The sequence below is a fragment of the Malus domestica genome, chromosome 05, assembly GCF_042453785.1.
Source record: "Malus domestica chromosome 05, GDT2T_hap1".
Taxonomy (NCBI): Eukaryota; Viridiplantae; Streptophyta; class Magnoliopsida; order Rosales; family Rosaceae; genus Malus; species Malus domestica.
Genome location: NC_091665.1, coordinates 41948224 through 41969452, shown reverse-complemented (window position 1 = coordinate 41969452; position 21229 = coordinate 41948224). Strand labels below are relative to the sequence as shown.

Here is a 21229-nt window from a genome sequence, read left to right as displayed (position 1 = left end):
CTCGACGACTGAGAAACTAGGCCATCGTCAAAACTAACCTGTGGACCCTTCGACAAAATCATCCATGCTTCCACCCGTTCTTAATTTGTTCTTAAACTGTGCACGACCTTGACTCTCCTTGTACAAAGGATGCTTTTGTTTGCTTTGACCAGGATAATCATTCTTCTCTTGAGAGTTGAGATTACTTATCAGTATATATGTAGGCTTCCTTTGCATGCTTTAATAATACATATGGTTACGTCATCAGATTATGAACCTCAACTATCCATGCACGAATATTTGATCGATCAGTATCTTAGAAAAAGAAAGTAGATTAAAGTGAGCTTTGTGGTGAGTAGATTAAAGTCAGCTTTGAGGTGATTATACCACTTGAATGGATATATATTTCCTGGCGTTAAAGCTATTTAAGCTATGTTGCGCAAACACGAACACAAATAAAGAGCTACGCGACAATGATAGTTGGATCTAGGATGGGCTTGGGGTAGATTCTAGGCTTCACATGTATAAAAAAGAAAATTAATGAAAAAGAATTTGAAAACTTTAAGTTTTAACAATAAAGAAAAAATAAAAGGTAAATTGAATAGTACCATGATTGACTTTTTAGTGTAAAAATATGATTTTTCGTTAAAAGTAAACAGTACCGGAAGTTTTTTTTTGTTAAAATTCCCTTTATAAAAATATTTATATGATTTATGTTTTAGCATATTCTCTGGATTCATGTTTCCTAGATAATTCCTCGGAAGTGGTGATTGAACATACAGCTTTTGCTCTCTTTTTAACTTTCGGGAAAAATGGCTTTAACTTTGCATATACCTTGCTGCTGGGTAGGTCTATGCAAATTACACTCTGCGCAAAGACAATACGTTCTGCAATCTTCACCCTAAACCGTGACGTATTATATTCTTGACCACTGACAAGAAAAGGAGAAAACCATGTACGGTGCTTGCACGCATGCATGCTATTGCTAACGACAATTGTTCACACATGTATGTAGCTGGTAATTGTCATCAGTCCATACATCGCGAGATCCAGTCACCAATGTCCGTGTATGGATACTATCCTTATAACATTATAAGAAGTGAAGAATGTCATACTTCAAAAAGTTAAGGAACCTGATGATTATCAAACGTTATTTGAGATTTTTAATGTGTTTTTGGATGAAATCTCAAACTTTTTAATAATATTAGTAAATTTTCTCATGTGACAGTGACGCACTTCACACTTGAGGAGGTGAACCGTGAACGTATGGCTTATATTTTCTTTCTGAAAGTTGGTTAATGGTGGTAGGGTGGGTCTGGGGAGGTCAGTAGAAAGTTGTAAATACAATAACCCTTTGCTCTTATATTTTCTTTCTGAAAGTTGGTTAATGGTGGTAGGGTTTTGGGTCTGGGGAGGTCAGTAGAAAGTTGTAAATACAATAACCCTTTGCTGTATAAACAGCAGATAAAAGGGAAAACTCGAACTGTAGGTACAGGATATGTCCTACGTACATACACATGTACAGAGTGTATTATTAAAACGAAAGAGATGACAGATTGATCAGATGGGGCTCCCATTTCCAAGCTGCTTGTCTTTCTTTCTCAGCGTATAGTGAAATATAGACGTTGGACATTTGGAAAAGTGTCTTCGCACGTTGAGGTCTAGTCATTTACTTCTTTCTTTAACACGAGAAATAAACCAAACAAAAGTGCTTTAGGATTTGTTTACAGTTAACAAGAATTTTCGTTTAAACGTTTATTTCCCCTATTTGTTGAAATAATTATATCAACTAAGGTTTCTTATTTAATTAGATTCTACTTGTTTGAAAACATAATTAATTGGGGAGGTATAAGTGTTGTTTTCATATTTTTCATCGCGTACTCATCACACATGTAATGATAAATATAATACAATGAGATATTTACACGGTTAAACTGTTAATTTTTAATTCGTTAGCGTTTAGGATTGTTGTGTATGTAACATATACTATGTTTTTGGTAGTGTTAACCACAAGATTATGTATTAAAGTTTTATTCTCATATATTGATGCCATCATTTATTTTGTGAAGGTCCACATAGGTGTCACATGAGTTTCACATAGACCCTACATAGATACACATATTTATTGGAATGAGATCTACTCCGGATTTGTGTCTGGAGTCTGAAAACTGTTCAAAAGAAAGATAAAGAGATCTGGATCATTCAAGTTTTTTGGTTGTTGTGAAGTGTGCTAATAGGATTAGCTAATGAGGGTCGTAAAATTGAAATTAAGTGGTTCTGATCTCTCATTTTGCAAGTTCAGGACACAAAAATTCAGCATTAATCTCAATCCATATTTATTATATATTGACAAATCACATACATGCAATTCCAACAATACGTTTATTCTAAGAATATGCAATCCTACACATAGAACTTTGTCTATAACTATTTGCGTGAGATAGTGCGATGAGTCATGTGTTTTACACTTACTCTTAAGCATCACACATTATATACCATGTATACACGGAATGAGTGTGAGTGAAATATGTAATAACCTAGCTAACAAATAAAATTGACAACATCGATAAGAAAATATTCAAATTAACTAGGCAAATACTAAGGGTAGTCATACATGCACGAATTGACAACTCCTAATGATTGATGCAATGAGGCTCCAACATACATGACACATTTACTATTAAGAGTCAAACATTGTGTATAGGCGACTAATCCAGCTCAAGAGGTCATACCGTAGTTTTTTTTTTCATTCTGAAGGTTCTAAAAATCCAAAGTACTAACCCAACTCAAAAAAACATACTGTGATTTCTTTTTCTTTATTAAAATTCTAAAAATCCAAAGTATAAACTCAAAAAGAAAAGTTATTAGTTTTGCATTAGTATGTTATTCATAGTTTTTTTATTTATTAAAATATGTAAGAATAACTCCTAAGCTTATCTACAATTTTTCTCCTTTTAAGGATAAAAATTAGATTTGCAAAGATAGGATTAAGAAATTTCATTTATTAAAACAACTAACAATTTGAACACTAATTTATTGTTTTACCTTTTTAGGTACTTATAATTCAGAATAATTAATAAATTAGGTTGTAAAAATGTAGTGGGAACAGTGTGGCAGGCAACGGTAACATCCAGTTTGGAAGTTCCTTAAAGGGCAATTTCGGAATATGATAAATTTAACGGAAACCATTGTTCAAAACCTACCAAAAGCAGGGAGAGAGAGATATAAACCCAAAAGGCCAAAGCAAACTCAACAGTGGGCGCCAAGTGCACATTTTTCTCCTCTCTGTCACTGCTTTCCAAATCTCACTCCTCAGCATTGAACTCTCTCTCTCCTCCATCTCTCCTCTCTCTCTCTCTCTCCTCTCTCTCTATCTCTCTCTAGTCAGTCCTCCTCTGCCTCCATCATCCATCAGCTTTTCTCTTTTGTGCTTTTTCCATTGTCATTGACTTTAATCTCTCTCCTTCTCTCTCTCTCTGAATTGGTACAAGTAAATTCCATTTTTGCATTCATTGAGCAAACCCAAGAGAGGATTTTCTCCCAAATCAGTGTTCTTTGATACATTTGGTAAAAGTCCTTTTGGTTTTAGAAGGAAATTAAGGGTTTTGAATTGGGCAGAAGCCATGGCAGCTCCTAAACCAGAAGAGATAAGCCATCCAGCAATGGACCAACTTCAAGGCTTAGAGTACTGCATTGACTCAAATCCCTCTTGGGGTATGTTTATTTTTTCATCTTTTCTCAAACCCAAATCTCCATTTTTTTTGCTTGGGTTTTTGTGCTTTCCCAATTTTGGTTCTCATTTTTTGTTTCTGAAAACAGGGGAAGCAATTGCTTTGGGGTTCCAGCACTACATTTTGGCTCTAGGAACTGCTGTGATGATCCCATCATTCCTTGTTCCTTTGATGGGTGGTGATGATGTGAGTTGATTTTGCATACCATCTTCATTGAATTCTCATCTTTGTGTGGCCTTTGTTGGGACTCTCTCAAAAGTGAGGCTCTTCATGGACTCTCTGCCGCCTCATGTTTTTGACACAATGTTTTATAATGTTGGCATGAAATAGCGTTAAACTGTGAGGTGATAGAGAGTACATCGGGAGTCCCACTTTTAAATGAACCCCTTCTTGTTTGAATTGGAGATTAAATTCAAGTAGATTTTCAATATTTTTAAATCTTGCTAATTTCTTAAGAAATGATAGTGTAAATTCACATAGCAAAACTGGTCAAGATTGATTTTTTATTTTTTATTTTTTAATGTTTGTGGCTTATATATGGATTGATATGGATGATGAATGTGCTCCTTATTTTACTCACATAGCAAAAGTGGTCAAGGTTTTATTTTTATTATTATTTTTAAGGTTTGTGTATTTTTAATTGATCAGGGTGACAAAGTGAGAGTAGTGCAGACTCTACTTTTTATTCAAGGAATCAACACCCTTCTGCAAACATTATTTGGAACCCGATTGCCAACCGTAATTGGAGGGTCTTACGCATTCATGGTCCCGATAATATCCATAATTCATGATTCACGGTTGATGAAGATTGAGGACAATCATGTGGTAAGTTCAATTATTAGCTCACTTGTGCATTTGATTTGGTTTTATGCAACTTGAAATGTGTGTTATGTGTTATTTCGTTGATAACTGATAGAAACTGCTATGAGTTCTTTCATTGACACTTGATAGAAACCAACTGAGTCCATTCTTTCCCCTGCACGAATGCATGAATAAATGTTTTATATTTAAAGAATTGTGACTGCTAGCGTGCGCTTCTGTATACATGTAGTTGTATTTAGCTGCCAATTACTTAGTTTGCATTCCTCATGATCATATTGTAGAGGAAAGTTTCTCAAACTGCTACCTTGCTACTAATTTGGCTGTTTATGAAACTTTGGATACAAAAGCCAATGACATTTCATGTATCTCTAGAGATTCCTTGACACCATGAAAGCAGTCCAAGGTGCTCTGATAGTAGCTTCAAGCATACAAATTGTTCTGGGATATAGTCAAATTTGGGCCATCTGTTCCAGGTACAAATTTTATCTCCAAATCAACAAGCAAGTTTCGATAATCTTCTTTATTTCATATTTAATGAGGGAATCTACATTACTCCGTATAGGTTCTTCAGCCCGCTTGGAATGGTCCCGGTTATTTCCTTGGTGGGTTTTGGCCTGTTTGATAGAGGCTTCCCCGTGGTATAGTGAAAACTACCATTGCCATTATTCTCAATTATTAATTTTCTCAAGTTTTGAAAGATGGAAAGCAATTCTCTTTCCGTATCACTTATTCCAGTTCCCTGACTTCAGTCAATACTTTCAGGTTGGAAAGTGTGTGGAAATTGGCATTCCCATGCTTATCCTTTTCGTAGCTTTCTCTCAGGTATTATTAATGTTCCTTATGTAATAACATATGATATGCTCTGTTTAGTGCTTACGGAGAAAGGAAAGGGCAGATGTTAGGAAAGTAGCTTTGTATAAAACCATTATAGTGTACCTCGTTGAAATTCATACAATCTTCTTAGTTGTGCTGTGTCTGTCCTGTTGGTGTAAACAGTACCTAAAGAACTTCCATGCAAGACAAGTACCAGTTTTAGAACGATTTGCTCTTCTTATATCAGTCACAGTGATATGGGCATACGCACACCTCTTGACCGCCAGTGGCGCATACAGACACCGCCCAGACATAACCCAAGTCAATTGCCGAACTGACAGGGCCAACCTCATTTCTTCTGCTCCATGGTTGGTACCAAAACTAGCTTTTAATTGGTTGCACAGTCTGCATTAACTTGCAAAAGAAATGGTTAAGATATATTCACCCCACCCAAATGTAAGTAAAGTGCACTTGCAAGTACTAAAAATCCCGGCACCAGAGTAGCTCGACATTTAAAAGCGTCTTTGTTTTACCTTTATTGTTCCATGTGTTGTGCGCGGAAATGTGAGGGCACATTCAATTTGTGAATATTTACAATTTCTCCTCCTAAACAGGATAAAAGTACCTTATCCTCTTCAATGGGGTGCCCCAACCTTTGATGCTGGTCATGCTTTTGGAATGATGGCAGCTGTTCTTGTTTCATTGATTGAGGTATAACCCATACGGACTTGGATGCCACTCAAGAATAGATGATATAAGTCAACGTAAACTAATGCATACTTTTACAGTCAACTGGAGCATACAAGGCTGCATCGCGTCTAGCAAGTGCCACAATACCTCCAGCTCATGTTCTTAGCCGTGGAATTGGCTGGCAGGGGATAGGAATCCTACTTAATGGACTCTTTGGAACGTTGACTGGCTCAACAGTCTCTATGTAAGTAGTGACGCTTCTTGGTCTCGGATATCCACTTGATGGAACTGGACTAATTTTTTCGGAAACATTACAGAGAAAATGTGGGGCTTCTTGGGAGCACTCGTGTTGGAAGCCGTAGGGTCATTCAAATCTCAGCCGGTTTTATGATATTCTTCTCCATGTTAGGTTAGTCCTGGACAAACATATGATTTTTTGTTGCCTAGTATCACACTTCCAATCCGTCTTCCAGTTTTTAACTCAAATCATTGCTCTTGCAGGTAAATTTGGAGCTCTGTTTGCATCAATACCCTTCACCATATTTGCTGCTGCCTATTGTGTATTGTTTGGTCTTGTCGGTAAGGATCCAATTTTACTTTCACATTTATTTTTAGATTTTATTGAGTAATTTATCTCAATCGTTTATCTGCATCTAATTGCTAATCAATTATGTGCTCTCAGCTTCGGTGGGGTTATCCTTTTTGCAATTCACAAACATGAACTCGATGAGGAACCTCTTTATTGTTGGTGTAGCGTTATTCTTGGGTTTGTCTGTTCCTGAGTACTTCAGAGGTTACACTTTGAAGGCTTTGCACGGTCCTGCTCATACCAAAGCAGGATGGGTGAGTTACCCTTCTTTAAACCTCAGAGTCTTTTTCTTATACAATGAAAAATTGGTAAACTTAAGTTATACCTATTTAAGGGGATCATCATTGTCACTGACTTTCTGTTTCTTCGATGTGCAGTTCAACGATTTTCTGAATACCATCTTCTCCTCATCTCCGACTGTGGCCTTGTTTGTTGCTGTTTTCCTGGATAACACACTTGAGTACAAGGACAGTGCAAGAGACAGAGGAATGCCATGGTGGGTCAAATTTCGGCAATTCAAAGGGGACAGCCGCAACGAGGAGTTTTACACTCTCCCTTTCAACCTCAACCGATTCTTCCCTCCATCTTGAAGTGGCACCGTTAGTAGTCCATTACCCGAAAAGATGTTTAGAGGAAAAACATCTTTTCCCATAGGGATTAGATCAGTTAGGAGCAAAGTGGAAGCAAAGCCAGACAGTGATCTTACATGTTCCCTGAAATGCAGGGAAATGACAACAGTGCTTCTGCTGCCCTATAATTTTAATATTTATATTTTGACTCGGATTATTCGGGTTTAATCCAGTAAGTATAATTAGTTCAGTTTTGTTCATCCTTTCTTGGTGTAATTTTTTGGAAGTCATTACTTTGACTTGCGGCTATGAAATATCTGGTTAATGTTTGCAAAACACGTCTGGTATCATTCTATTCTTGTGATAAAAAGGAAGAAGAAAATGCATATAAATCGGAAAAAGAGAAACTTTACAACTAATCCAGCGCTGCGACCACACTTTCATCAGCCAGATAAAGGTAAAAGTTCCGCTCCGGTGGGAGGTGAGGTGAGTTTCCTTGGCAGCCAAGTTAGGGTTGAGGCTGGTGAAGGAATTCATCCACCTCCTCAACTTTCACCAAGTTCTTGATATTACTTTCCTCCATTGGCCTTCAAAAACTTAATCTTGATTTTATTGAGTGTGGCTACAGAATCTCGCATGCCAACCCTCTCTTCCGGAAATTCGGCAGAACAACCTAGAGCTAATCTCATAATGGACGATAAACAATCCCTCTTGCTCGAAAAATCACGATCTTCCTCCGTTCGAAGTAAGCTGGCATCCACAACTTCAACAATTGCATCTTGAAATAATGAATTTGAAATCCATTGCTTTAAATTCATTTCCCCAGCAAACATCTCATCTGTTGGCTTCTTTTTTGTGAATGTTTCCATAAGTACAATACCAAAACTGTACACATCCCCTTTTGTGGAAACAATTCCATCCATGCCATACTCTGCATGTAATACGTAAACTTAATCATATATGAAGAAAAGAAATCTACAAGTTAACCTTCTTAAAAATATAGACTGAAAAATAAACTATTAATCACCTGGAGCCATATATCCGATCGTCGCTAGGGTCATGGTTTGTGTGAAAGAATCTCCTTCACCCAAGAGTTTCGCAATGCCAAAATCAGCAACATGTGCAACCATATCTTCATCTAGTAGTATATTGCTTGGCTTCATGTCGCAATGCACAACAGGTATCGAATAACCATGGTGAAGGTATTCCAATGCCAATGCGACATCTATCATTATGTTCAACCTTTGTAGGATATTCAAAGAAGAGTTTTGAGAATACAACCACTTCTCAAGGCTCCCATTAGGCATGTACTGGAGTACCAGGGCTTTGAAATCAATTTGACTGCAACTACTGATGATTTTGACAAGATTCCGGTGACGGATATTGCTTATCACTTCACATTCACTATCAAAACTCTTGAAAGCCCCTTCTATCTGTAAATTGAAAACCTTTACAGCAACATCCATCCCATCCGAAAGTGTTCCTTTATATACGGAGCCAAAACCCCCGTTGCCAAGTAAGCTGTTTTCGTTAAATCCATTTGTCGCCCTTACAAGTTGCAGGTGTGAAACTCTTCTCCATTGAAATTGAGGCGACAAGACCATCTCCCTTCCAACTTCCACATTCCTTTTCCTGCGTAATATCAACGTTGAAACAGCGGCCACGATGAGCAGTGCTGATAAGACCCCTGGAATAATATATTTCAGGATGGGTGCTCCAGCTTTCCTTGAATGCGGTTGTTCTGTACCTTTTTTGCATGGTGGAACTTTCAGTCGGGGTACGCCACAAAGTAAACCATTCGAAGCAAATGATTGAGCTGAGAAGTTTTGGAAGGGCCCGCCCATTGGAATTTCTCCTTGGAGTTTATTGGAAGACAAATTTAGATACTTGAGGTGTACAAGTGCTTGCAATGACTTTGGAATCATTTCAGACAGATTGTTGTTTGATAAATCTAAAAGTTCTAGGCTAAGCAAGTTGCCACATGAACTAGGAATAGGGCCTTCAAAGTTATTATTTTGCAAGGAGAGATTAACTAAATTTGTAAGACCCCCAATGCTGCTTGGTAGACTACCTGAGAAATGGTTGTTTGATAAATCCATGTCAACGACAACTCACAGTTTTCCAACGTCCTCTGAGAGTGATCCAATTAGAGAGTTGAATGACAAGTTCAGGTACAATATATCAGCAAGTCCCCACAAGGTAGATGGTATTGTAGAAGTTAACAAATTCGACCCCAACGATAGACTTCTTAGAGCGACTGCCAGAGTGCCCAAGCAGGAAGGTATAGGACCAGAGAGTTGATTACCGTCCAATACTGCATAAGCTAGGTTCTCTAGTTGACAAAGTTCAGATGGGATGAATCCTTGCAATCTGTTATTGTTCAAATATAAAACTTGGAGATTCCGTAGCCTTTCTAATGAAGTTGGAATTGTTCCACTCAATTGATTCTTATCCAAGGCTAATGCTATCAAGCTGCTCAAGTTTCCAATATCCATGTGAATGCTTCCCCTTAAGTTGCAACTGCTTAAATCAAGGTACTGAAGGGATGGAGAGAAATATTTCCCAAGAGACACCGGAAGCGTGCCATTGAATGGATTATTACCCAAGTATAATGTTGTCAAATTTCTTAGGCTAGCCAAACAAGAGAGAATGCTTGCTTCTGGAGTAGAAGTATCAATCGTCAAATTATTATGGTTTAAGCTAAGCCACTGAAGGTTTCTTAAGGGACAAAGTGTGCTCGGAATAAACCCCGTAAGTGAGTTTCTCTTCATGTCTAACTTGATGAGCTTAGAAGCATTGGAGAAATTGGGGATACCTCCGCTGAAGTTGTTTGATGCTGCATAAAGGAATTTTAGGTTTGGAACCCCAAGGCCTATGTTTGCTGGGAGGCTACCTGAGAGCTGACCAAAAGAAAGTGTTAGGGTAAAATTGGCAATCCCTGACAAAATGCCTGAGTCTGTAATAGCTTAGACTTGTTACATATTTACAATTGTAATAGTTTTAGCCTAGGGAGGTTTCTCACACTTTCAATGCGAAGATGTTACCAAAACGCGATAATCATTCAGGTACGTTTGCATGCATGCATCCAACTACATTCATCCATATCCATATATTATTGTATTTGGGTTAGGACTTTTATTCTTGTGTGTTTTACTTTTCTAGAATCAAATTATCCTGTCTTTCAAACCGTGTGATAAAACTGGTTTTTCAAAACTTGTTTTCAAATCTTATCTGTTTGCATGAGGAGTTATCTGATTGCATGTTGGTAGAATTGTTAAACTACATGGATTGCTTTGTAGTACTTATCAGATAAAGGATAAAGGGTCAATGCTTTTGCATATATATATATGGGAAGTTAGGAACGTGAAAAGGTGAGCCAAATAAGCATGAAAAACTGATTTTATTGAATAGAATTGTTAGAAACATCAGTTTGGGTTTTGTGTGCATTGAAAACCAATTTAAATACGGCTGTTGCTTGTGGTTTGAAGGGCATGAGTTTTTAATAGAAAATGTTATTTTTCATGCTGGTTTTCTTGAGGTTTTAAATTGAATATCAATTATGGAAATGAGCTTTGTGATTTTCGTAATTGATTGTTTTTCAAACAAACACTTCATCATATAAACATTCTGCATGATCGAGTTAGCATCCTGCAAAGTTCGAGGGAAAGGTGATTGACGGCTGCGTTAGTGTCGTGCCACTTCAACTCGAAGACTGAAGAAAGATCGAGTAGCAAAGCGCGGAGACAAAGCTGCCAACTGGTATGAGTGTCTAGTTGATGAGTTTTGTAAGTCTTTATGTATTCTTTCTTTCTTAGTGCTTCCTGGCTTGGTAGCCCGAGGATTTTCCCAGTGGTGGGTTTTGCCTCGTAAAATCCTACATCCCGTGTGCACATTTTATTTATCTTTATAATTGCATATGTGTAGGATAGTTTATATGTGATGTGAATGTGGATTAATTTGAGAACTGAAAATTAAATTGAAATTTGAATTGGACTTTTAAATTGGAACCTATTCAACCCCCTTTAGGTTAAACTAGTACCATCCTAGAACTTTCAATTGGCACCAGAGCAGGTCACTAAAAATACCTAGTGAGATCCGTGGGTAGTCTAGGATGAATCGTGCTATGAGTTCAGTTTCTCATCCACCACATTTTGATGGTGACAACTATGCTGCGTGGAAGTCAAAAATGAAATCGTTTTTATGGGCGCAAGATGACAAGGTGTGGCTTGCTGTTGAAGAAGGTTGGGAACCTCCAACGATTGAAGAAACTAAAGATAAAGGAGAGTCCTCTGTGTCTATATCTAAGCTTAAGCCTAGGAAAGAATGGAGCAATGATGAGCGTAGCTCTAGCACTTTTAACCAAAGGGCTTTGAATTCTTTATTCACAACAGTTTCGCCTGAACAATTCAATTACATAAGTAAGTGTACAACGGCGAAAGAAGCTTGGGACATTCTTGAAGTTACTCATGAGGGTAACTCAACTGTTAAAGAATCCAAACTTCAACATCTCATCACAAAATTTGAAAATATCACAATGTCTGATGATGAAAGTTTCTCTGACTTTTATGCTAAGCTTAGCGTAATTGTCAATGGCTGTCACAATCTTGGTGACAGTATTCCTGAGCATAGGATTGTGAAAAAGATCTTAAGATCACTTCCTATGAGGTTTCATGCTAAGAGGACAGCGATTGAGGAATCGAAAGATCTAAACACCTACAAGCTTGAGCAATTGATTGGGTCTCTGCAAACGTACGAGTTAGAGCTTCCTGATTCCAAGAAGATGAAAAGTATTGCTCTCAAAGCTGTCAAAGAAGAAGAAAGTGATGGCTCAATTGAAGACTTGTCCGAAGATGAATTGGTTGAATTAACCATGCAAATTAGAAGGTTTCTCAAGTCTCAAAATTCCAAGGGTCGTGAGCAACGAACCAACTCAGGTTCGAACTCAAAAAACTTTCGTTCTCTAGATGTCTCACATGACAAAGCCTCTAGATCATCTAGAACTAGTGAACATAGGAGTTCTAACAATAGGGTTCAGTGCCATGAGTGTCAAGGCTATGGACACATTGCTTCTGAGTGTGCAAACACTATCAAGAGAAAAGAGAAAAAGAATAGGGCAATGAAGGTCACTTGGAGCGATAGTGATTCAGGGGATGCATCTACGTCGGAATCTGAGAAGGATACGATTGCGTTTATAGGAACTGTTGATGGATATGACACAGAAGGTTCATTTGTTGAAGAACCTGACCTGGAAGAAGTCTTGAGAAAATATTCTGATCTCTATGACATCAGTGTGCAAGTAAAAAAGGATAACTCTAACTTGAAGAAGAAACTTGTATTTGTTGAAAGTGAAAAGAAAGAAGCTGAAGTTGAGCATCAATCTCAGTTGGACAATGGAGAGAAACTGCGAGAGTCGTTGTTAGAGAAGATTCACATTCTACAAACCACAATTAACACTCTCTCGTCTGATAAGAAAGCTCTTGAGGACGAAGTGGTTGAGATGAGAAGAAAAGTTCAGGAGTTGAGCATAGGTTCGGGGAAAATTGACAAGATGCTTAGCTATGGAAAAAGTTTTGGAGACAAAGGAGGTCTAGGATTCGAGTCTACAAAGACTACAAGTTCCTCTTCTGTCACCAGATTTGTCAAAGCCTCTGATATTCCTAGTTTGAAAGTAGATGACGATAAATGTTTAGGTCTTACTCCCAAAACATCTACAATCTTTGCACATGTGTCAAATCCTGTTAAGACTTCAATTAATCTTAACAAACCCAAACAATCTAGGAAGTTCATTCCTATATGTCATCTTTGTGGGATTCCTGGTCACATCCGGCCTAAGTGCAATAAGCTTAGAAAGAAAAATTCTTCTCAAGAAAAAGTTTCAAGGAACTTTGAAAAAGAAAATATTAAGGAACAATTTGTGACTTATTTGAAAGAGATTAATCGGATTGCAAGAATTATATCTGTTCCAAGTACAGTAGTTCCAAAAGTGAGACAAGTTTGGAGAAGAAAAGAGAATCAAAGTGGTGTACTTGACAATTTATCTCCACCTTCAAGTTGTTTATATTGACTAAGCTCTCTCTTTGCAAATGTTTTCATTAATGTTTGCTTGCATGTTCATATAGCATAAATACTGCATTTTTGTCTTTCTTTTTGTTAAAAAAATAAAAATAAAAAATAAAAAATAAAAATAAATAAAAAAATAAATGTATGAGGAAAAATGGAAAAGTATGATTTCATATGAGTTCTAGCTTTGTTCACTTGATAACATGACCCTAGCATGATATGTTTGACTCTGTTGTGGACAATAGCCTCTTGTTGATAATATATCAATGATAATGAGTTGAACATGTTTAACTTGAGTAAAACCCGCACCCATGTGAGCTTTTGTGCCTAAATATAGTGTGTGCATTTTTCATACACTCTTAATTTTTTTCATGTGTGTGATCTTATGTGTTTTTCTTCTCTAGAACTTGCTTTGAGACCTCTCAAAACTTTGTATCATATATTATTCTATTTTGGAGATGATAGTAGGCATTAGGACTTACCATCATTGCCATATATGCCAGTGCCTTACATGTTTTCCCCTAGTTAGCCCTTTTGAGCCTATATGTAAGCCTTTTGTTCTTAAACCTACATTTTCCTTACCTAGCCTCTTATATTAAAAATTCCCTACCCTACTAAGAAGCTAGTAGAGTACGTTTTTCAAAGGAGAGTGTTCAAGGTTATTTAAAGGTTGAAGATGCAAATTTTGTGACGAATGCCAACTACAAATGAAGAGCAAAAGAAGAAAAGAGGAAAATAAGTCACTATGAATCACGAGTGAGCTGCCAGCATTATAAGAAATCAAGTGTGTTGGCATAAATGAAGAGCAAGAATCATCTTAAATGTGCGGTTGTATGTCGTTCATGTCTCAAATCCAACCGCTCAATTGAGTGCTAAGTTACCTGGTTCGTTGCTGTATTTCTCTCTTGGTTTCATTTCCAACTACTCTATTAGTTTCTTAGACTTTGTGTTTCCTATATCCTTCATTTCTTTAACCGAGTACCTGAAGCCCCATTACACCCTTAACAAAGACCTACTTGATTCAAATAAGTTAATTTTTGATGTGTGGAGATGAGATCAATCTGCAAGCCTATGGTAGAGCATTCATGTAATGATCTTTTGAGCGTATACACTTACCCCCAAACACTTTGAATGAAAATTCGAGCGTATATCTTGTGAGCTTAAGGGTTAAAGTTAAGTTGGTCATGTAAGACTTAATTACATTTATGTAGTATCAACTTTTGGCTATACTTGCAACTACACTCATACATGTTATGTTTTAGGGACAATGTTAGGTTGTGAATGAGGATTCATAACTACATGTGTTTTTGCACTCTTTCATTCTTGTTGGAACAATTATATGCTTCTCATACAATTATAAAAAATAAAAAAAAAATCATATCATTTGCGTGCGCATTTCATTATATTTTTTTTAAAGCATTTGTTTAGGGGGAGCTTAACAATATGAAAGTTGCATTCCTTTTCATGTTTCTCTTTTCGACTATTGCACTTGTATTCTTTTCCCTCCCAATTTCGTTCCCACTTTTATTCTTCCGAAGCAGTTCTAGTTCACATAAAGGAAATCTTTCTCCATCACATTTTGTTATGTTCCACTTATCTTCCGCTGACTGCACCTGATGGTTAACTCTAAGGCCTTTGACCTTTCTAGACAAAAAGGGGGAGAAGTAGGAAGCCTATATTTAGGGGGAGAAGTAGAATTTCGAAAACCTGGTTGTTTTTGGTTGCTTGCTGTTATAGATAAATGCTTTCATTTACAGCAGCATATATCTTTTGTACGTCACATGTTTTCTTGTTTGAGTGTGTGCAGGTTACAGACTTCAATGTTATGCATGATCGTTAAGTTTATTAGTTGTCTGTAATACTGTGATAGAGGGTTTTGTCAAGGAAATGCCAAAGGGGGAGATTGTTAGGGTAAAATTGGCAATCCCTGACAAAATGCCTGAGTCTGTAATAGCTTAGACTTGTTACATATTTACAATTGTAATAGTTTTAGCCTAGGGAGGTTTCTCACACTTTCAATGCGAAGATGTTACCAAAACGCGATAATCATTCAGGTACGTTTGCATGCATGCATCCAACTACATTCATCCATATCCATATATTATTGTATTTGGGTTAGGACTTTTATTCTTGTGTGTTTTACTTTTCTAGAATCAAATTATCATGTCTTTCAAACCGTGTGATAAAACTGGTTTTTCAAAACTTGTTTTCAAATCTTATCTGTTTGCATGAGGAGTTATCTGATTGCATGTTGGTAGAATTGTTAAACTACATGGATTGCTTTGTAGTACTTATCAGATAAAGGATAAAGGGTCAATGCTTTTGCATATATATATATGGGAAGTCAGGAACGTGAAAAGGTGAGCCAAATAAGCATGAAAAACTGATTTTATTGAATAGAATTGTTAGAAACATCAGTTTGGGTTTTGTGTGCATTGAAAACCAATTTAAATACGGCTGTTGCTTGTGGTTCGAAGGGCATGAGTTTTTAATAGAAAATGTTATTTTTCATGCTGGTTTTCTTGAGGTTTTAAATTGAATATCAATTATGGAAATGAGCTTTGTGATTTTCGTAATTGATTGTTTTTCAAACAAACACTTCATCATATAAACATTCTGCATGATCGAGTTAGCATCCTGCAAAGTTCGAGGGAAAAGTGATTGACGGCTGCGTTAGTGTCGTGCCACTTCAACTCGAAGACTGAAGAAAGATCGAGTAGCAAAGCGCGGAGACAAGACTGAAGAAAGATCGAGTAGCAAAGCCCGAGGATTTTCCCAGTGGTGGGTTTTGCCTCGTAAAATCCTACATCCCGTGTGCACATTTTATTTATCTTTATAATTGCATATGTGTAGGATAGTTTATATGTGATGTGAATGTGGATTAATTTGAGAACTGAAAATTAAATTGAAATTTGAATTGGACTTTTAAATTGGAACCTATTCAACCCCCTTTAGGTTAAACTAGTACCATCCTAGAACTTTCAGAAAGCCCTATTTCTCTTATCATGGATATGTTGAAGATTGTGGCTGGGACGAGGCCATTGAGATTATTATCCCCAAATGTCAAAGTCTCTAAATTTTGAAGATTGCCAATCTCATTTGGTATTGTACCTGCTGAATTGAGAAGACTTATGTTTGAAACAAAATTGATGTATAAATGCATGTCTTTATGTTTATGTATATGGTTTTTAGTAATTGTAGTGGAGATGAAGATATATGCATATTGTTTATAATATGAAGATATATGCATTAGTGGTTCTTTTTATGAGCAGTAAGAAGAGTTCGATCTCGGAATCTCTTTCAACATTGAAAAGAGAAGTATCACTAATATGAAGTATGCTAAACTAAAAATTTCCGGTGAGAAATTATGAATTATTAAATAATGATAAATCATTGTGGGAACAACAAATATAAAATGTGACAAAAAAAAATTTACCTGTCAAATTGTTGAAGCCAAGATATAACGCTGTCAGCTGGGTCAAATTGCCAATATTTTTGGGTATGGTTCCAGTGAAATTGTTCTCCCCCATTAACAATATACCAAGCCCTTTGCATTGCCCTAATTTGGAAGGAAGTGGCCCAGAAAACTGGTTGCTACCCAAATGCAACACCTGAATATTTGGAAGGTGCTGACATATGTTGTCTGGAATACTTCCAATCAAGCTGTTTTTGTATACAGTTAGAGTAGTCAAAGTAGATATGTTGAAGACAGCCATAGGAAGAGGTCCCTTCAGGGCATTGAACTGCATATACAAGTCCTCCAACTGATCTAAAAATCCCATCTCCTTTGGAATTTCTAAAATTCAACGCATACATATTAAATTCATCAGTCGAGGTTCCTAAATTTACTTAAACCAATGTTTCTTTTTACGCACATGTTAAATTGTGATTGACATAAATGTAGAGTTTCTAATTTCAAGAAAGGAGCCGAGCAATGTCTTTTACAACGACAAAGTGGAGTTATGTACCTGTGAATTTGTTGTTGTCAAGGTATATCGCCTTGAGCATTGTTTAAGTTTCCAATTTCTCTCGGAATGCTACCTAATAAATATGCACATGGCATAATAAATAAGGCAAATAAAGAAAAGGTTTTTTTTAGTCAAAATGATCTCTGAGATTAATCCTCATTTTGGTCCTTAAGAATGAAAATTCATGATAGCGGTTTCTGAGTTTGTTCACCGTAAATTATTTTGGACATTCCGTGAAAAATTTGTCAATACCCTCGTTAAGTGGAGGGGTTGATTTAACCAAAATACCGTTGAAAGGGTGAACATGTGGCTATTTACGCGACAATTTAACCAGAATATCGACAGAATTTTTACGGAATGACCAAAATGATTTATAGTGGACAAACTCAATGAACACTTCTATCAATTCTCATTGTGAGAGACCAAAATGAGAAAAATATGACAATCTTATGACCATTTTAGGGAAAAAAGAAAAAGAAAAAAAAAAAGGCCTAAAGAAAACATATCTCATAAAATAAATCTTATGTTTCTCTTAGTTATAGATTCAAAAACATGTTTAAACCTAATGCTCGATCAACAAAATATTCCTAAATATATAGCGTATAGATGCATAGGTACATATATATATATATATACCTGATAGTCGGTTATTGCTAAGATCAATTCCTTAAAGTGCAGATAAGTTGAAGATAGCAGTGGGTATCGAACCAGAAAACTGATTACCATTCAGTCTCATCCTTTGAAGTTTAGATAAGGACCCGAACCATGATGGGATGGTCCCCACAAAGATGTTGTTCGCGAAGCTAACTCTTGTCAATCGGCGCAAGCGGGACAATTCCTGGGGCAAGGTGCCATGGAAACTGTTGTTTCCGAATTCCAGTCGAACAAGAAATGAGAGGTTGCCTAAGTGGGGAGGGATAGTGCCTGTGAGATTCATGTAAGAGAGATTCAAGGCTGTGACTCTGAGGTGACGTAGACTGCAAGTAACGCCGATCCAGCTGCAAATATTGGAATTGGAGGTAGACCAGTTGGTCGTCAAGATGTTTTGAGGGTCACTAGTGACATGAGCTTTCAGAGCACTAAGAGCCGACTCATCTGTGCTGATGTTGGATTTTGTTGCTACTGCGCCTATTGTGAAGTTAGGCATATACATACAGCAGTTCTGGACCAGCAGCAAAGTAATGGACAAGAGAAAACAAGTTGTCGCCATTTTGTACAGGCCGTCGGTGATGTGAAAAATGTGAAATTGCATTCTGTAGCAAACAATTTCTAAAATTCAAGAAAACATAAGTGACGAAAGTTCAAAGATATTTATTTTTCTTCAGTTAAAACTATTTATTGACTTGTGAATTAATATTGGAAGACTTGTGACTGGACATCTCACATCTGTTTCCACACATCTTCACAGGTCAACACACGCCATTCAACCATATTCCATATCTATCGACAAAGTCATTATTGTTTTGAAGCATATAAAGTCATCACCGTATGGTATGAATGTGAGGTGTGTACGTATTATGGTTAAGTATGTAGGGTGTGTTAAGATAAATTTTAACTAAAAAAGAAAATGTGAATTGGCTGGGGTATATTCAACAATATATGGGTTTTAATATAACAAGTCATGAAAAATGGGTTTTAATATAACAAACCATTAAAATTGGGTTGAACACAAAAATATATAATGGTTTACCTATAAACGAGACTACATCTACTCTAGTCTGTCTATATATTTGCTGAGATTACATACAAATTGTACATGAAAAAATTGGCTCAAAGACCCGTAGGCTTTTCTCCCCTCTCTGAGACAACACCACCCAAAATAACTAATGAAAATGATTTGAAAACTTTGAGTTTTAACGATAAGGACAAAATAAAGGGGGGGTTAAAGTGAATAGTATCAGGATTGACTTTTTAGTGTAAAAATGTAATTTTTCGTTAAAGTGAACAGTACATAGAGCTTTTCGTTAAGGTTCCCAAAAAAAAAGGTCTACCTTCTTTCCCTCTAAATAAGCAAAAAGCCAACCTCTAAGTGTGTGGTCCCAAAATTTTAGGGACCCCAAAAATAGTTTTTTATTAAATATAATAATATTAAAAAAAAATTTATATAAAAATACTAATTAAATAAAAAAAAAAAAAAAAAATATATATATATATATATATATATATATATATATATATATATATTTGATGGGCAAAGCTGACACGCCCCAACCCTGATATCCTCATATACCAGGGTAAACACGTGTTGGCCGACACCTGAAAGTGACGAAGCCATTTTAAAACATGCTACCAATAAAAATACGTAATTCGAATGACTATACCAAAGCAGAAACGTGTTCAGAGCATACAACTAATTAAGAATAATATGAAAGAATCATTAAGAAGAGACACGAACAAGGAATCGATACCTATATTGAAAAGACTCAAGGATACCTATGTCGTAGAGTCTTGACGCCAGGATCATGTGCCTCGATCCTAACTCCTGAGGGAGCGCAAAACAAAAAAAGTGAGTGGACTATAATTTATAATAATACTAATAATACGAAAACTGGTTTATTTCAAAACATGCTAAACCCGCTGTTTTGAAAACATATATATAATACTACATATAGGTTTTATGAAAAAACCCTAGCATGCCGCACAAAACATTCGTAAAAATATTTATGTGTAAAACCATGTTTAGTAATGCTGAAAACACTGCCCGAAGGCAAATCCATAACCTCCTCAATATTGTACTTTGTAGGGGTATCACAGTCACCCAAAGGCAGTACATGTCCATGACCCGAAGGTGAAGCTGTACGACACTGGGTTACACCAGTAAAGCAACATGGTAGTCCTCATCACCTAAAGGTGAAGCTGTATGACTCTGAGTTACGCCGGAAAATGAAATATATACATCACACACCTACACTAGCCCCGAGCTAGTGAAGTTGGGGGTATCACATAAGTACCTATCCATCACCCGAATGTGAAGTTGTACGACACTGGGTTACGCCAGTTAAGAAACATGGTAGACCCCATCACCCGAAGGTGAAGCTGTATGACTCCAGGTTATGCCGAAGAAGGAAATATAACATCGATATCCTCAACTGTGTCCTATGACCATAGACATCAATATACTCGTGTTGTGTGGATGTGTTGTATGATAACTCGCTAGATACGTACCAAAAACATACCTTAAAATCTCTTAACAAATTCGTAGCTCAAAACTCAAAGTCTCACAAATCCAATATAAAACACATTCATAAATTCATAGAATCTCATATTCGTAAACCCGCAAAATAACCCATATTCGCAAGCCAAAGAAATTCATATATGCAAATCCAATAACTCATAATCTTTAATAAACGTAAATTCGATAAATCATAAATATTTCATAAAGTACTTTAATTAATCATGAAGTATATGTAAACCATAATTATAGAAATCCGGGAAAACATATTATAAAACATATTCAATGCGTTAAATATGAAATGCACGCTAGGCTAATTTTTATAAAATATATATAAGTTAGGAAGAGGTCCACTCACTAGTATCCCATTGCCCAAGAGTGCTCGAACTAGTGAGAATGACGTCAATTCCCACCGATGCACCTAAACGTACATATAGAGGTCATTTAGTAAAACTCTATTAAAACGATCAAATTTTAAGAAACAGACATCAGATTTGGATTCAAGACATCAAAATTAGCCTAGTCCAGGTCGAAACCAAAAAAAGTCAACATTGACAAATCAATGGTCAATGGTCAAAGGTCGGACCGGGTCACAGTCAACGGTCAACGCTGACGGGGGTCAATGGGTCTAGGCTTGGGTATTTAGGTTAGGCCGGGTTTGGGTTTAGTGGTTTAGGGTTTTAGATTGGGTTAAGGTTATTGAGCCAAGGGCTTTGGGTTAATGGGTATTGGATTGGGCTTTGGGTTTGGGCCGAATTTCGATTTGGTTTGGGTTTTAAGTTTGGGCTTGGGCTTAGGCCCTTTTTAATTTTTTTTATTTTATTTTTTTCTCTTCT

General features: G+C 36.6%; 3 protein-coding genes across 6 annotated transcripts; 1 reads left to right on the top strand and 2 right to left on the bottom strand.

Moving 5' to 3' along the window:
• The first annotated feature begins 3602 nt into the window (after positions 1 to 3602).
• On the top strand, positions 3603 to 7214 carry LOC103434896 (nucleobase-ascorbate transporter 2). The gene is given in 13 exon segments (NM_001328933.1): positions 3603 to 3693; positions 3799 to 3896; positions 4359 to 4535; positions 4905 to 5005; positions 5095 to 5170; positions 5295 to 5354; positions 5529 to 5713; positions 5960 to 6056; positions 6134 to 6279; positions 6353 to 6444; positions 6537 to 6614; positions 6718 to 6878; positions 7002 to 7214. Coding segments are annotated over 13 exon segments (1575 nt in total).
• Positions 7215 to 7535: 321 nt separating this feature from the next.
• Positions 7536 to 18506, bottom strand: LOC103435106 (probable LRR receptor-like serine/threonine-protein kinase At3g47570). 4 transcript variants are annotated; one of them, XM_070821465.1, is made up of 5 exons: positions 17858 to 18506; positions 17222 to 17294; positions 16690 to 17049; positions 8221 to 10093; positions 7536 to 8124 (listed from the first exon to the last, which is right to left on the bottom strand). In XM_070821465.1, the coding sequence occupies exons 4-5, from the start codon at positions 9290 to 9292 to the stop codon at positions 7763 to 7765; spliced, it is 1434 nt and encodes a 477-aa protein (XP_070677566.1). In that variant the 5' UTR covers positions 9293 to 10093; positions 16690 to 17049; positions 17222 to 17294; positions 17858 to 18506; the 3' UTR covers positions 7536 to 7762. The 4 variants fall into 4 exon arrangements, with proteins under 4 accessions (XP_070677566.1, XP_028958972.1, XP_028958973.1 ...); XM_029103139.2 differs by having other exon boundaries at positions 8221 to 10086; XM_029103140.2 differs by having other exon boundaries at positions 8221 to 10086; positions 17945 to 18506.
• On the bottom strand, positions 17889 to 18431 carry LOC108169273 (leucine-rich repeat protein 1-like). The gene has a single exon (XM_029103583.1). It carries the CDS (start codon positions 18429 to 18431, stop codon positions 17889 to 17891), a length of 543 nt encoding a protein of 180 aa, XP_028959416.1.
• Positions 18507 to 21229: the final 2723 nt, after the last annotated feature.